At 34.6% G+C, this 18,689-nt stretch overlaps 1 protein-coding gene across 1 annotated transcript in view; it reads right to left on the reverse strand.

Moving 5' to 3' along the window:
• The window catches only part of LOC108757626 (basement membrane-specific heparan sulfate proteoglycan core protein), a 235,045-nt gene extending 221,489 nt beyond the window's left edge, over positions 1 to 13,556 (reverse strand). The window contains exon 1 of the mRNA XM_018502094.1: positions 13,381 to 13,556. Within this exon, the coding sequence (XP_018357596.1) occupies positions 13,381 to 13,498 (118 nt within the window). The 5' untranslated portion in view covers positions 13,499 to 13,556. The remainder of the gene's footprint in view (positions 1 to 13,380) is intronic.
• Between the last annotated feature and the right edge of the window lie 5,133 nt (positions 13,557 to 18,689).

Raw genomic sequence — 18,689 nt, forward strand, 5'->3', positions numbered from 1 at the left:
TTTTTATTTTATAGAATAAAAAAATGAAAACATAAATCGAACTTTAAAATCTTATTGATGCAATAAAACTTTTTTTTAGCTGCAATGTTAATTTTTATAATTGACAGACAGAAGTTCTATATTTAATTATCTTATACGACCCTAATATATTTCATCATTTTCTGTAACTTCAAAGTTTTTAATCTAAATTATATTTTGTAGTTTTATTTTTTTCTATTATTGTACATATTTTTATAAAGTACTTATACATATAAAATTTTAAACATATAAAATAGTTTCAAATATCTCAATTTTTGAAGAGAAACGAGATAAAAATTTATAAACAAAAAGAATTCAATATACTCTTTATAAAAGGTTTTTTAAAAGGATGAGTCATGCTAAGATAATTGTTATTACAAAAACTTTTCTACGTTGTCATTCGTCTACACTGTCTACAGAGTAGAAAATAGGGCAGTTGCTGCACATAAATAGTTAAATGTGCATCGCACGGAACGTCATGCTACAGCTCGGGTGCGGTCATAGATTCTAATCCCAACACGACAAATCTATCATCGTTATTAATCGCCATTGCAATATTACGAGCCTCGGTTATCTTAATGGTTGCCACTCGTGAATCTAATAACGTGATACTCGCTACTGCAATTTAGTAACTACTCAGTCGAAGATTGTAGCAATGGTCAGAACACGTCGTTCGCTTATCGTGCACGTCATTCATCTCACTCCACGGTTTATAACTCGTATACATATAATGCACGCATTAATATTCAGAGCCAATCCGAATTATCGTCCGCATTATAATCATGCGCTACATAATTATCACAAATTGTAACGGGTTTCCAATTTATACAAAGTATGTCAACATCGAGAATTCATCAAGATCATTTCTTGTAATTAATAATCTCCATGTTATAATTCGAAACGTGAGTTTTACCTCGAATCGTTTCACCTACATCTATCTCATCGCGATAGTAAAACGCGATAATTTAGCGAGAAAAATCAGTTAAGTACTCTCCCGTAGTGTACCCCTATAATTTACGAAATTATCGCAATAGTCGTTCTTTTTCATTCTTGCGACGCGGCGGCAGCGCGTTTTCTCGTGGATTGCGTCGCGCGTATCTCGAGATACGTAGAAAGTTTACTCGAGATAATCGTAATCTTGCCCAGACTTGCGCGTACACCGTTAAAACTTCGGCACAATTATCCTTCTACGAGTCTCCAAAGAGGGTTGGAGCTGACTCGACCAGGTTGTCCGGAACAGCGCTGATACTGTAGAAAGAAAAAGAGGTAGGAGAGAGAGAGAGAGAGAGAGAGAGAGAGAGAGAGAACTGAGGGAAAATTAATAAAAATACCTCGAGGCCCGTACCCCCGATTAATTAAAACTTCGGACGCCTCGGGGCGATCCATTGGTGGACTTATACTACTGCGCCCCGCCTGAAGATATACGTGCAAGCTAAGTTTCCCTCGCGAAAGAGGCGAAGGCGTGCCGATCACCTTTGAGACGAATTACGAAGAACTGCGGTCCGAGTTCCGCTGGAAATTCTCTTTATCATCCACGGTATTCGTGTTGGACGGCAGCGGGCGTCTTACGAAAAGGTAATTATCGGGAAATATTTGGCGCGAGTAATTCGAATGCGTCCGTGCGAGTAATTTAAATCCGATTTCCTCTTGAGGAAGATTTAACTCGGCGCTTAATTACTTAAATTCCTGTTCTTTACGCTTAGAATAATGCGAAAGAGACTTTTGCGCGATTAAAGTATAGTTATGATCGTAAATATTAAATATGATTATTGTGAGAAAAGGAGAAATGGAGTAGCCGTACCGTTGAATTTTATCGAAAATTGTTTTCTATCGCATCAAATGCATTCCTTAATGCAATACCTCTCTTATCGAGAGATTGTATATTGATTGCTTACATACATATTTATACACTGAGAAAAATATTCGGTTGAAAATGAACGAATCAAAAAATTCTAATTATATCAATCCGAATTTCGGTTGTCACAACTAGAATTCTAGTAGATTTAACCAGAAAATTCTGTGATTCTCATCCATTTTTTCAACAAGAATTCTAATTAATCCAACCAGATATTTTCTAAAGCATTCAAGAAAACAAGTAGAAAAAAAATCTCTTTTACATATAAATAATAAACTAAAATTAATCTCGACTAACATAAATTCAAAGATTAATAACATATTTTTGTAAATGTCATAAAAATAAAATATGAAAATATGAGCTTATTTACAAGATCTTAATAATTTATCTGATTGTTGTACCTTTCAGTGAAGATCTATTGACTAAATTTAAGCAAAAGGAATTATTGTGGCACGAATGGTTGACCTCGAGTTGTACTTCACTCACACACACACGGGATTTTCCGCCGGTGGAGCATTTGAGACAACAATGAAAGCGAGACAGAGAAGCAAGGAGATAGAGCCATGACCGGCGGTACGGCTAACGAGCGGGATGTATCAATTAAAAGCCGGTTGGCGACGGCACTCGGTTTGGAAAACACAGGGCACAAAGTACGGCGATAGAAAACTGACTCGCGGGAATAGTCCGCTGCGCGTCCGCGGGCGAAACTCGATTAATTACGAGTCCGAGACTCTTTGACGATGACGACAAGTACGTCATCGCGCTTGCACCCATCGGACTACTCTCTTTTTCTCATCCTCTTTCTCTAGTTCTCTCTCCCCCCCCCCTCTCTATCTATTTATCTATCTATCTTTATCTCTCTGTTTCCGGTCTGTCGCTTTGCGCGGATCACGCCTCGTAATTCATAAACCGCAGCGCGAGTTGTCGGTTCGACCGGAACTACTGGAAGCGCTAAAGCGCCATCGCTGGCCACCGACCCCGGCGGCGGCGGTATCACTGTCCACGAGTACATCAAAGAAGAATGGAATTGTAAAGAGAATATCATACACACAAAGCAGAGAAAGAAAAATTGATCGCGCCGTGCAAATTCGAGAACGATGACGACTTCTTAAGCACAAAGACATGAGAAGAGCACTTCTCGCGATGCATAAATTTTACTATTTCCATTAACACTGATTCTTTCTCATTTTCAAACTGGAATGCTTTTTATTATCTGAATAATTTTTCAAAAATGTTAGCATTTTATTTTTCATTAAAAAATTCCTCATTATTTATATTTTACGATTCGAAATGCATGCAAACGACATAATTGTGACGCAACATGTATAATAATTAATTCTCGTCACGCTAAGTCCATCACGTTCGTATTTGAGCTCTGAATATTTGCCCGACACTGGAAGCGATTCCCGAGTTCACCAGCTGCGCCTGGCATTCAGCTAATAGTCGAGTTGCATTAGATTGCTGACATAACATGCTACGAACTCTACGAAACTCAATCAAATGGTAGAGTAAAATTTGTTAAATGAGTCTTCTGTTTTCTGAAGTTCTTCGCTATAAATGAATCGCTTATTTCCGGACGAGCGTGTGTACCAAGAGGTCAACTTTACAACAGTAATCTACGCCGAGGCAAACGCTTTTCTTCTGTAACAATAGAAACTTTAACAAGGTACTCATTATAGTCCTTGTAATATCACGTAAAATAATGTACAAACCTTGTAGAGTATAATGACAATACTGTTGAAGTAGTTAGCACATCGTTCACAGAAGTTATTTTCCCTTGCAATATCAGCTTTTACTTTTACCAAGGTTTACGTTAATTTAAAATATTTAACGAGCACTTTCAACAATTTGTTATATTGTACAATATTTATTTTTTTATAGCCATTATAATGTTTTCCTAATTTTCCTGAAGTTTTATGTTTATACAAGATAGAGACAAACCTGTAGTACACTGGATGAGAGGAGGAGGGTGATCTTCGTACAAAAATAAGTGTAGAATAAACTTTTTTGTCCGAGGCTTTATTTGAGTAAATTTTCTCTCTTAATAAAATTGAAAAATTAATTGTTTATTTTCAGTTGTTTAATTTATTTGTTTCTTTGATCCTGCCATTCATGAAATCGTGTGAACGTAACGTAAACATTTACAATATCTTGCCACAAATCATATGTTCATTATAAGTGCATATTTTGCAATTCCCAAACTTAATTTTCTCGAAAACAGAGCCTCAGACGAAAGAAGTTTATTCTGCACTTTCAATTTATTTTTGCATAAAGAATCACCACCCTCCGTTCAGTTGTACTTAGGTTTGGCCCTGTCTATTATGTATACAAGATATTAAATATACTATTAAATAATATAGATATGAATTAAATTACATTCTTACAATGTGATAAACAGATGTATTTGAATGAAATAAATTAGATGACGCAGGCAATGTTTTACGGATATATAAGAATTGATTTTTTTTTGTTCCATTCACGTGCTCCGTTTTCCAATGTCGTTAACGAGTATAGTTTTTAAAGTCGTAAAAGTTGCGCTTTTTTAACGAAGGTGCGGACACGAGAGAATGGCGAAACCAAAAGCGTCACGGTTTTTAGGTCGGAGATCAGGAGATCGTTTAAATCCGATAGGTCGTGTCAGTGCAACGCGGTCCTTTGCTCATCCGTGGCTGGTTAACAAGCTTAGTTTAAATACTCGTTAGAGGCGTCTGATCGTCGTAGTGAACAACCGGGCGCACAACCACGAGTGTAAGACACGCCGCACTCGGTGTACGCGGTGCGAAGGCCATTTATGATGGAAACTCGCTGCAAGTATATGCCTTGCGACACGGCGAATGTCATTAGATGCCACCACGGCGATGGCTAAGGCTGATAATATCATGCGGGAACACGCGTAACGTCGTTTAAAACGAGCACACCCGACTGTGTCGTTTTAACGCATGCAAACCCGCGGGTTTGCCAGGGATTTATGTTTCGTAAAAATTTAAATAAATTATCGTGGTCAACAAATTCGACCACTAATGCGGTCTTCCGTGGCGAACCAGTTTTAAGGACTGTAATATTTTCACGTCGAATCTAAAGCTCTAACTCGTCCAACCGTCATGGCCAGAGAAGTTTTAACATGCGGATTAAATTAAAACATTACAGTTAACTTGTCCACGAGAAAATAGTTGAAAGTTAATAAAGAAAATAAAAGCACAAAGAAACTTTTTTTCTGTGCTTAATAGGCTTAATAGACTTCTGCTTAACAGACATAAAACCATAATAAAATATAAAGGTATAAAAAATTTATATCAGCTCATTCTTTTTTATTTGATTATCTTCTTTTTCAAAGCGTTTTATCCGCGAAATTTTTTATTCCGAAAAATATTTCCTACTTTATGTCTTCACCGTATAAAATATATAAAATTTATGGTCTATATGGTCCGAACGATGTTACTGAACTACATATAACGTGAAAAATGACTTACTTGTCGACTCGCCTAGGTATCTACAGATAAATATGTATCCCGTGCGTTATAAGAAATAGTTCGAGTGTTGCAAGAGAATGCGAAAGTTAACAAGCCCTATGCCGATGGCAGAACGAGAAGTTTAATTTATTGCTGGAGCGATAGGACCCCCACATCGGCGTAACTTTTTTCAGGGTGAAGCCCTTGAGTATTAATGTTAAATTGGCCGTAACCGTCCGGATTAAATTGGAGCGGTCTTTTTGCTTAGCTGGACTGTAAATGTACAGGGCCGTGCGCCTTTTTACGTGGCAATTCTATCCGATCCGCCATTGAAGTAGAAAACTTTAATCTCCTACGCAAATGTACTGAACGAGCGGAATCGCTGATGAAGTTGCAAGCTCGATGATTGCTATTGAGAAATTATCTTTCACGAGCTTTCGCAAAAAATCTCGATTAATGGAATCTATTTCAATTATTTTGTTTTTTATCTCATACACAATTCTCAATACTGCACATCCACTTGAAAACATTACCGAATGGTCGGAAATGCCGTGCTTTCATCTACTCGAAAAGGGATTTATAATTGAAAAAAGTGTGTGATGGAAACAAAGTTTCTAAGATAAAATTACGAGTAATCGTATACAAATAAAATATTTTGTAAAAAATTAGATTTTAAAGCAATTAAAATAAGTAACAAACTATATTCTTTTGTTAACTTTTAGGTAAAGTTTGCTTTAATTTTAATATTTGATTATCAAAAAAGGATAAGGATTCTTTCGAGATTTATGCATTTTTTACTTTTATACAATTTTGTGCTATTAAAATGCAATTTTAATTTAATTAATATGCCGCCAAACTTTACATAATCCAATAATTATAGTATTCACACTCAAGTAATTTTATTATTGTAGCAAACATTTAAATATTATCAGAAAGAAATATTAATATTGTTTTTTATATATTTAAATTTATCAAATAATCAATAAAAATTCTGTTGAACGTTACCAGTTGTATTTACTCACGATAAAAGCACAAAGTAAAACCAAAATATCATTAATATGTTATTAGTACACAACAGTTATTTATGTTCCTGTCAATAACTGAAATGATAGAATTTGTAACATCATTAAAAAGCACACCGTTAAGTATCCACATTATTTGCCTCACTATGCCAACTGAGTTAACCGGTGCATCATGGACGCATATTTTTTTTTCCTTAGCTTCTTTCTCATTCGATTACTCTCCACGTGAAAGCAAAAAGTTTATCCACGCACGAGCGTGGTTAAGATAACGGTACAAGTGCAACTACTGACAAAGTTGCAATGTGGCTGGGCAGACGAAACGACAACAAGGACGACGACGACGATCAATGCTATCTGTGTTCCTGGTAAGCCGGAACTTCCGGAACAAATAACAGAGAACGCGGGAAAGAAATTCGAATAAAATTAAATTAAACAGATCGATCGGCCCAGAGAGGTTTCGTCGGAAAATTGCCGTCATTAATACTAGCACCTTTAATTAGGGAAGCGTGACAAACGTCGGAAATTTTTATCTGAATCGAGCCTGTTCGTTCGCGGCATCCTCGTGGGGACAATTTTTTCGCCGTATTTCACTACCAGGCTCCCTACGAGGATCCTCACGCCGCCACGAGGCGACCACTTAAAGGGCCATGCATTTATCGCAGGACCTGTCACCTCGACCTAAATTACGACACGTAGATGCACCGCTCTTTTATTATTCTTCTATCCGAACACGTTTTGAATCCGCGAGATTTTCGTACCCGACATTGAGTGTGCTCGGCAAGTCGGAGACCCGCAATTAGAAATACATCGAAATATCGTATTATAGAGTACCTAAAGAATATTTATGAAAGGGTAAAGACGCACGATACGCGAGATATTTCTATTGCTATTTCTACTTTTCGATTCTATTGATATTTCTATTGCGGATTCCTGACGTTGTATTTTTTGACAGTATCAGAGAACCGTGACATTTTTGGAGATTTTTACGTATTTGCTTTTACCAGTGGACGTTTTTTCGGACATGCATTTTAAACAGAAAAGCTTGCAAGAATATCGAATACTTTCAGACATTTCCATATGTTATATTTATACGTCGTTATTTCGAATGGTCATAACGCAAAATAGAGAAAAAATGATTTTTTAAATATAATTGTGTAACATAATGCCTATAATAGAATTATAAAATATCATATTGTTTAATTAATTTCATATTAAACATTATTTAATGGGAATAATATAATAATTATTCTATATAAACATTATATAGAATTATATGTTATAATTTTAATTTTATATGTATATATGTCTTTTACTATATTCCACAAATTCAATATTTTATAATATATTACTATGTTCTACGTCGCTACCAATACCTGAAAAAACGACGATAATGACTTTTTCTGAGAAAAAAGTATTGAAATTAATGACCGAATATAATAATTCGTGTATATATAAAATATGATACTTTTTATACGCTATTGTTTAAGATGTCGTTTTATTGAATATCGATCTTAGAAATGCCAATATAATACATTATCTACATATGTGATTTCACAAAAACAGTACGTTGTTGTTATTGGATAATTTAAATTGTTCTCTCTACTCAGACTCCATATTGAACGCATAAAAGAAGCACGGCGAATTGTATAGTAAATATGCGTACGTAATACAAACGAAACGTAAAGCGATTACTGTATTAATATTCAAAAAATATAGAATAATTAATTTTTAAATAAGAAAAATTACATGACTTATGTATAATTTTCATATTCTCATTGATATAATTTTTAAAGAATTATTTACTGATGTATTTCAACCGCATAAAAACGTGAATTTTTAATTCTGGATAAAGTACAATGTTAACCACCTACGTCATCTGTTTGGCCTCACAAAGGCGTCCTTTATCAAGTTAGCTCTTTTGTGTCACCGTTCATAGCAGAAACTTCTTTCTTAACCGCTTTTTATGAGATGCTGATGAAGTAAAATTTTATTAAAACGATGATAATCGTTAAGACCGTGCTACCGGCTGTCAGACCGTGGTAATATAATGGCTATACATGCCATATTCCCAGGATGCGCCTTAAGTACGACGTAAAAAGTATTTAAAATCTCTTTTCCCGAAGGGATGCTTTCCGTTAGAAAAGATAATTAAAAATCCATTCTTCTAATCGTATATTCTCTCAAGATTCAGTCAGTCATTCAATCTTGAATGGAATATGAATGGTTAACTATATAGAAAACGAAGCAGCACCGCTATGACCTTTTATACCTCTGAAAGGTTTATTTAAATGAATCTGCGTGAAAATTCACTCGTCCAGTAATAAGCGTGAAAGAGCTTTTATTTTCTCTGCAAGAAACGCCATCTTTCTGCTAAGAATCTCTCAATTACTACAATAGTATACAAAATAAATATTGCCATGGAGGTTATTTCAATTTCCATAAAAGTATGCAAAGTAAATAAAATCCGGAACAAATTTTCCGCGTGATTCTGTACAATATGGCTGTCAGCATATCCAGTATATCCCGAAAGACTTAAGTCCTCCTCTGACAGCCTCGCGTCCTTTTGTTCGTAAAGAGCGGAACCCAATAACCGTGAAAGGAGATTAAGCTTAACAAAGTGTCCTCGAGTTTACCAAAGCAACGAGTTAAGCGGAATCCCCAACTCGTTGTTGAGGCTACCCAAGACGGGACTTTAGCAAACTCGCGAACTCGTTAACAGGCGAGAGGGGCCTGTTGACCACGGCGACCTCGATTTGCGAACCGAATACCGCGATGCATTTTTGCGACTTCGAGCCTCAAGCTTTTAATCGAATAAGTTTCGCACCTAAGAGTCAAAGTATGAAAATGAGATTTCGAGCTTCTGTGTTGCTCCGTTATAAAATTCACTAACTTCTCGAGCCAAACTCTCTTTTCCGTAGTTTCATATTTAAAAACGAAAAAACAAATAGATAAAGTTTCAAGACACAAAAAGTTCAACTCGAAAGCAAAATAAATAACTCTTCATTATGTTATTCTGAATAAATTCTGTTTAAACAAGATTTTAACTTAAAAATCACTGCGTGTTGTGCTAATCTACATATATGCATTACTTTCGAATTCTCAATTTTCTGATATCTTAATTTGTGTTTATAATTACGCAGGAACTTTAAGCTAAAAATATATACATTCAAAATTAAGTAGGTATGCACTTCCCAAAGGAACTGAAGGATCGACGGTGCCGAGATTATAGCAAATCCTGAAGAGAGCAACGTACTTCCGTTCATGACGAGTTGCTATCTACGAACTTCTTTAACGAGCAGAGACCCTGTAGCACTCTTGCGATTTTGACCCCAAAAATTGCAGAACTCATCGGACGGATTCTGACTGTGTGTGTCGCAGACTCGTCAATGAGATTACCGTTAACTTCGACTGAGGTAGCCCGTAGAAGTTGCTTCGCTCGAAACTTGCCCCTTATTGACGAGGATAACTCCTGTGGGCTCGGCTACGGAACGAGATTATCGTTAACCCCAGTAGTTAACCGATGAAATAAATCGATTCCGGTCGAAATCCTCTCTTTGCCGACCTACCGCAAGTTTAAATTACAATGTATCCATAGTTTTATTTCTTTAGTTTTATTCTATCGAAGAACATTTTTATGTACTGGAGACAACAAGATCAAAATCAGTGATTTGTGATAATTGTACATAACTATTATATAATTGTAATCAAGAAGATATAAAACTTTATAAAAAATTTTCAGAATTTGTATACCGTTTTTATTTAATGTCTACTTTACTTATTTAAATATAATCTATTTTTTTTTTCAAAATAAGATTTATAAAATTTTGGATTTTCGTAGGCTTTCTTTTGTAAAAAGCTTTTTTCTTCTATTTCCCAAGTACAGATTTGTCAGCAATTTTAATCATTTAAGATATAAAAATTTATTATACATATATAAATGCAATTTATCTCTCAAATATAACTTTGTTGCATATTGAAATTTGATGTTCTGTTTGATGATATCCTCGAGACAGAAGACATGTAAAGCGTGCAGGAAACTAGAATATGAATTCGCTTGCTCATCATTACTACATAACGTTGTATAATCAGAAAGTACAACGCTCATGACAAAGCGAACAGTTTCCTAAAGACATATGTACGTAATTCCATATACATTTGCAGACTATATCTGTCAGATAACGATGAAAATAAATAAGAGAACATATTACAAGATCTAATTTAGATTTAGCGATATTAATCCCACAAGCAAAATATGTATAACTACCGCTTTCAAATTAACGCTCCAGTGCAAAACTGAAATTATCTAAAAATTATGCATAACATGCAGAAAAATAATTTTTTATATTACTTACATGATCTCTAATCTGATAATTAGTATATACGTTTAGATTTAGTTAAAATAAGCTCTCATCATAACTTTGCAAATTACCTTTCAGAATTAAATTGTTTAAACGGTAAATAAAAAGATAGTTATGCCAATTTTAATTTCGCGTAGTGCACGCGACAGAATCACGCGATGAAATTAAATTCTGACAACAGACTATGAAACTTTCCTCCGTGACATTCGTGTCGACGGTCACGTGTGGCGATGAATTTATCACAAGGAGAGTTGATGGTTTTATCATGCATAAAGGAGATTTTCTTCTCAAAAAGAGAGCATCGTGAGTGTTATATGCTGTTGCACGATGTATAACGTGCGCGGTTGCATCTGCGTCGGGAAATCTTCCTTCTATTGCGTCGAAAGATGGAAGCTCGCATGCATGGTCAGACTGGTCAGAGTTTAGTGTGTAATAATAGAGGAACGGGGGAACAAGTACGAGAGCCAGGGAAAGAGAAAGAGAGAGAACATACACAACTCCAATTTCCATATTATAATTAATTTCTCACTTAGCCAGCGGGCCGCATTAATTATATGTCCCCGACCGACGCTCGGGCTATTCATACATATCTAATTAGTTTGGCCTCGTGTACGGAACTTATAAAGTACGCCGAGCTTTCGCCAGTATAAACTTCTAACGGCCAGTCGACATGCGAGGCCTCATAATTCGTTAGTATTGCTTTCATCCCGACTAATTATTTTATGAACTTTAATGAAAGACACTAAGGATCTTCCAAGTTGAAAAAGTTTACTCAATTGAATAATTATTTCGCATGTAAACGACGGAAGAGATTTTTAAATAAATATGTGTAATAATAAAGAGTAGACAACCAAAATAAAAAATATCACGTCCTTTTTATCAGGATAAAAATACGTTCAAAGAAAGCAGAAAATACAAGCCAAAGCGGATAACGAAGCAGGATATAAAAGATCGTCCGATAGCATCGATAAAAAAAATATATTCATACGACTCAAAGCGAATTGACTGCGTCCTAGAGAGCCCCGCGGCATATAAAACGAGAGACGGAAAATTACTCTCTCGGGGTAGAAGAAGTGTCACTCTTGTCGACGCGATCATCAAACTTCTGGAGAGAACTTCGCGAAAGTGAAGTATGGAAATTTAAAGCAACTATATATAGGGTCGCTGTGCGATCTTCGCAACTTTCGCCGTCGATTCTCGGTTGTGGGTGGGCGACAGGTAATTGCGATCTCGATATGTTTCGAAGAACTTCATCGGTCGAAGTTAGCGCGAATCGGTTCTTCCGTCCTCGTTTCTCTATGCCTCACTCCTTTCACCGGCTTTGAACGTTAATCTTGATATTCGTTTCGCCAGCAGGCGGTACACGAATAAATTTAAAAAAAGTTTCGTGCTCACGCGCGGCAATTTCCACGAGTGGTTTACCCTCCCGATGTTCCGCCATCGCCACGGCCGGTTTCCGCATCATAAATTGGTGAAAGGAAGCGTCCTTGCACTGAAATGCGTTCCTGTGGCCATTTCACCGAATTGTACTCGGCGATTCGTTGTGCATGCACATATGTATGTATGGAAAAATGCAACGCGGAAAGATGCAAACGCTCGCACCGGAAAGAAAAACACATTCGTGTTCTCCAACAGACTCGACGCACGGAAAAGTTTTACTAACGGAAAAATTTAGTTTGCTATGGATACGAAAAAATTTTGTTGGACTACCAAATAATTATGTAGGATGTCAAGCTGGTTACTAGAATATCAAAACTTTTTGCAGTATTCCTCATTATGCTTAAGCGTCCTACATACTTAATTGCTTTCCTGATCCTTCCAACTAACCAACTGTGATGGACAAGGAAAATTTAATCTTTGCCTTTGGACAATGAGATACTGGCCTTTAGCTTCTGCATATTTTCACATGAGTAAAATGCGTTACCAACCTTGCTTTATCCGCTTTACTTGTTCATTTAATTTTATTCCGTTAAAAATGACTAAAATAAATTGAAACACGTACAGTTTTTGATCATTGTATTTAGAATCTGATAATATTTTAGAAAAGTATGTGATCAATATTATTAAAGGTTTATAATTTAAATATTTGCGCACTAATTACCGCGCTTGATTCCCATTAAACATTTTTTACTTTTCTCTTACTCTAAACACTGAATATTTTTATCTTATTTGTTGTCCTACATAATTATTTAATGGTCCAACAAAATTATTTTCCGATCTATCTATTAGTATCTAGTTAAATTTGTACTTCAGCAAAATTGTCCTTCCGTGCATGTTTAAATTTCTTCGTAATCAGCTCGTTTTTTCTATAGACGCTTTCACTAGAGAATCAAATGACCTTTCTTCGACAGGCGCTATTTACACGTAGTTAAACTGGGTTTTAGTGTAGTAACTAAGCCGGACTCGTATTTGTCAATATCTAGTTAACCGTCACTCACATAGGTAGTTCAAAACTCGGTCAAACTACTAAGTACGTGTACCCTAAATAATTAGTTTGCATAACGCCAATGTGTGGACAAGTCAAACAGCAAAACAGCAAGTAACTTCGTTACCGTATCAAGACATTTTTGCATATAATTTATATTCTTTACGAGAAAGACGATAAATATCGTTACTTTTTATGTATATACCTTATATATCTAATATTTTAATATTTCGAAGAATATTTCTGTACTCACTCGGATGCTCAGGTTCGTCGCTGTTCGCATCGTTATCGAAAGAAGTAGTTCCTTTCGACTGTGCATTGGCGAGCGTCGATATCTCGATGCACGTCACCACTATCAATATCCGCAGCATACTGACGAACGTCTCTTAGCGATTTCACCCTCGTACCATCCTAACGTAGTACGCGTCTCATTCGATTCTCAGACAATAACCTGTCAACAAATAATGCATTATTGTCAGTAAAAGAAAAGTGAAACAAAATATACTTATAAAGCTATATAAATTCTATTTCTGGTCGCAGATCTTGACACTTAATAATATTCATATGTAGACTACAAATAGATTATACACTTTTATTTCTATAAACTGCGCACCAATTTGATTTGTTGGACTTGAAACGCAATCACAGACCAATTTTCCATTCTTATTTCAAAATCGTCTCAAGTAATATTTTAAGATGCTAGCGCGACTCGGTGATTGGTTCATGATACTTTAAAACTGTATATTTATAGACCTAGAAGATCTTAAATATAAAAAATTATCATAAATACCAGCCATAAATTGAAGCTGGACATAACATTATAAATTATATTGATCGTCAACTTAATAATTTTAATAAGCATCTTAAAACAGTGCAAAGAACTTATAATAAAAAATTTCACCTCATATAGAGTGACATTTTTCCCTTATTTGATTTATTCTTATTGATCCGATTTCTATTTATAATTGTATATAAATTCTATCTTATATCTGTCTTTCATTTCGCATATATCATTCATAATTATTATAGACATCTATCTAGCTGCCCCCCCTCTCCCCCACGCATTATCATATAATTTAGTCATTAAGATTTGGTTATGTGAGGGGGGGCAGCTAGCAGACATTTATCATAGTAGTGTTAAATGTTCCCTCTCACAGAGCCATTAAAATCTAATTAAATCAATAAAATTTTATATCAAATATATTTGCAGAATTTTTGTTTCTTAAAAAGATATCGTTATTTCTTTTTACAGCTCAAGAAAAGTAGATTTTATGACGTTGAAAACTTCAAATACAGGTATCTACGGAATTTCACATTTCTGGATGGGTAACGTTTTATTCGAATCGTTTTCAGTGAAATTTCACGCTGCGATAGCATCGACACGTGTAGTTGGCATTTAGCAGCAACAGCCACGTTTGATAACGCGTGACGCGTTTATTGTTAATTTCACTGCCGCGTTTGGCGCGTACTACGATATCGGATTAACAACGATCGACGGTTTATCAGGGTAGGCTACGGTTCAAAACCAGAGTCAATCGATCATTCTGAACAACATACATCAAAAATGTTATCAAGTAGTTTGCCTTTTCCGAAAATTTTGACAATAAATGTTCTCCCAAGTTTGACAGAATTACTATAAAAATGAATGTGATCCGAAATTCTCGTATCTTGACTAATGAACTGTTTTAATCTTTATCAACTAAAACTCCAACTTTAATTAACAAATCAATTTTACATTGTTATGTTGATATTGTGTATAGTGACATTAGTGACAGTTCGAAAAACAAATTTAAAATAAAAGCTTCGGATAGGTCGAGATAAATATAACAATCGTACAATACCGAAGTTTTTCGTCAACAAAATATTTGTTCACAAATTTAATCTCTTTTTATTCGTTATCTATTTTTGACAGGCTCGAAGATATCACGATAACTTTAAAAAAATTGAAAAGGCTTGTTTACTCGTAACAAAAAATAGTCATACTGTGTATTTACGTAACTTTTACTGGTATTTTTTTGAAGTTACCAAACGTCTCTTTGAAATCATTTCGACGACAACCCTCCATAGAAGCTTTACCTTCTGTTCTTTTGCGCGGGTTATTCTTTTTGACAGAAAGATACGTCGTTGCGAAAAGGCGGAACACAATGACGAGATTTCCGCGGGATTCACAAGGGAAACGAGCAAAGCCGCGACGCGAGCGAACAGACAGGAGCGCGATCGATCGTGAGATATCAACCGATTATAACGGAAAATTGTCCGCATCCCGCAATGCATTTTTCTTCACGATAGATTTCGCGCATCGTCGAAGGAAAGATCGCGAATATGAAAGTAATGACGGTGCACGGAGAGAAAAATGTTCGGGTCTTCCGCGTGCATATAGTGAAACTCGTGGGAAATCTATGAAACGCGGCAGGTGGATGGTATCCTTTGTGCGGGAACAATGCAGCTTATTCGCACTGAGCTTCGCACACCCGTCGAGGCAACGTCTTACCGTTCCGATTACGTCACTATTCGATAGCCATTAACAATTCATGAACAATTCATGAACAATTCATTTTGTATCGCGATAAATTAAATATTACTATTGCTGCCAACATTATTTAAATTCATAATGTTAAATTATATTCATAATGTTAATTTGAGCAATTTTTAATCATTTCTATAGGTTAGCACTGTTCCTATCCAATATATTATTAATTTGACTGAAACAATGGAGTTAAACGATTCAATTCAAGAAGATGTATTTTTGACTGAAATTTAGTTTATTATTTATCAAATGTATACATTAATATGGACATTTACCAAGAAACTAACAGAAATGAATTGATTTACATTTCGATATAAATGGATTAAAAATAACAAAATGTTATTTAAACTCAAGGAATTGTGTTATCGCATTGCTCCTTTGACATCTAATAAAAGTGTACCGTTTACATCTTTTCTATATTTTTATGTTACCAAAGATGACTCAAATTTGAGCTCAAATGTTTGACTTTTTTATGTATTAATTGCTCATTATTTTATCAAATACAACTGCATACAGTTATCTGCGTTAGACTTTTATTACCTCTGTTTTTATTTTGTATTCGTAGAAAAGGTTTTGTTTTTAAAAAGATTGCAAATTCATAAGGTAATAAATGCAGTCAATTGGGTCAAATAGAAGTAGATACAAAGCAATAAATCAAATATTGTCAGTTTTATTTAGTGGACGTAAACGCTTTCTAGCACGCAAAAAAGATACATTTCATAAAACAACAATCAGTTGAATAAATTTGTAGAGTAATCAATACACAACATGTTTATCGTGCAAAATATAGATGTGTAACGAAAAATCGGATATTTTATGCATATATATATGTATCATGTAGATATACATATATGTTTCCAGACATAAAGAAAATTTATTTTACGAAGTAAAAGTTTGTAAAATGAAGTGATGGGCTAGTGCAGATTCACGACATTTTCATTGGATTGTTAAAATAGAATGTAAAGTGGCAATCCACTGATTGTAGGAAAAATAACACGGATAAATTCACAGATCAAATTACGCAATCAAAATTTAAACGAGTATTTATTTAAAAATGAAAAAGAAGGAAATTATCTGATATAAACAAGTGATTAACAATATTAACCCTCCAATGCCACATTATACATTTTGACACGTACATAACATACTGGTAAAAATATTATATAAAAATAAACGTATAAGAATTTTTTAAATTAAAACGCTAGATGTTAAAAAATATAATGATAACAACTCAATATATGTATTTTTATTTAAAAAAAGTTATGGCATATATAAAATAAAAGAAACAGTCGGATAATATCCACATACTCATAGTGCATCGAAGGATATACTTATGATGTTCGTACTCAATTAAAAACAAATTCATTCGTACAGACAAAAACTAAGAAGGGTTTTGCTAAAATATCAAAAAACATAACTAGATACAGATCTAAAAATAATTTTATTAGACTATCAAAATAATTGTGTGGGACACGTAAGTATGATGAACAATATTGTAAGTTTTAACATTCTAGCAACCAATTTAAGCATCCTACATAATTACTTTAATTCAAATAAAATTATTTTTAGTACTGTATCTAGCTGAATTTTTAGACATTTCAGCAAAGCCTTTCATGTATGACTATTTTATTCAAAGCAGAAGATAAAACTCATTACTTTGTTTGTGTGTGCACGATTATTTATAATTTCACAAACTTATAGTCCTGATTCAGGTTCTTACAACGTCATAATTACAATATTTTTAATGTAGATCAAATCAATATTGCAATTTGATAAAACTATCACAATGATAACGCTGCATAAAGGTAAACAGTTCGTGATATATTACTAATTGCTGAAAAAATAAATGCTGCGCAGCGATCGAGGTCCGATGTAACGCGACTACGTTGTTGACGAAAAATCCACAGATATGTCCAGCGCGAATAAACAAAGTTGCGAAAATCGGTGCCGCTATGCACGAAATAACATGCCCTGTTTATCTGCGCAGGTTGTAGCGACGATGTAGAGAATTTGTTATTTCTAAATTCTTTTATACAACCTTATATAAAAGCGCGACTGTAATAAATGTAATAGTATGTGTAATGTAAAACAGATATACATGATAGTGCATAAATCTCTTAACATTCAAAATAAATTTTTATTAAATATGAAGTTACAATTGATGCTTTTGTTTATCTCTTATCTCTCTCGTTGATACAAAGCTTGTCTTTTCAATCATTTTTTTTACAAAATTGATTGAAAACAAGTTGCGACAGCTAATAACGAACAAATTAAAGACAATTTCGTAAGAATCGAATTATTGAAAATTGATCGGATAAGGACGGAAAAATAAGAAAAAAAATGAAAAACACGAGATTAAATTTTTGTACGATTGGTTTTGTCAAAGACCATTGGTCGCCAGATTTAATCGCAAAAATTCTTTTTCATTGACGATTTGCTATTCTCGATTCTCATCCACTCTTTCCCACTTTTTTGCTTTCTCGTCTAAGGATCGTGCAATCTAACGCTTCCGGTCATTTCCGGCGAGTTGTAAAGCGACGAGCATATCCCTCGAGGGCGGAACGCGAGATCGATGTTTCAGTGAACGAACTACGTCACTTCCTCCCGCCGACGAGACTTGCGAGTGTGATCATTTCGCGACGAGAATACGAGAAGGATAATACAGACTAAAGTCGTATTATATCTAACGAGGGAATGCTATAGATAACAGAGAACAAGATCTGCATCCCTTGAGGCTGAATTTTCAATTCCGACAGTTAGTTAAGTAATCCGATAAGACTTTAACGCGTATCAATAATAATCATCGAAATAATAATTATCACTAACTATATTCCTGTGCAATTTCTGAATTTTTTATTATTATGCGATCTAAAATCATCTAAAAAAAATACCTTAAACGAAATTTATTTGTCTTTTATCTTTATACGTATCTCTATACTCTCTGTATTAGTTTTGCATTTTTTAATAAACGAAACATCATTTCCGTTAAAATATGCACAGTTTTTCCAATACTACCGGCGACATTTCTATCGATA

The sequence above is a fragment of the Trachymyrmex cornetzi genome, unplaced genomic scaffold (assembly GCF_001594075.2).
Source record: "Trachymyrmex cornetzi isolate Tcor2-1 unplaced genomic scaffold, Tcor1.1 scaffold147, whole genome shotgun sequence".
NCBI lineage: Eukaryota > Metazoa > Arthropoda > Insecta > Hymenoptera > Formicidae > Trachymyrmex > Trachymyrmex cornetzi.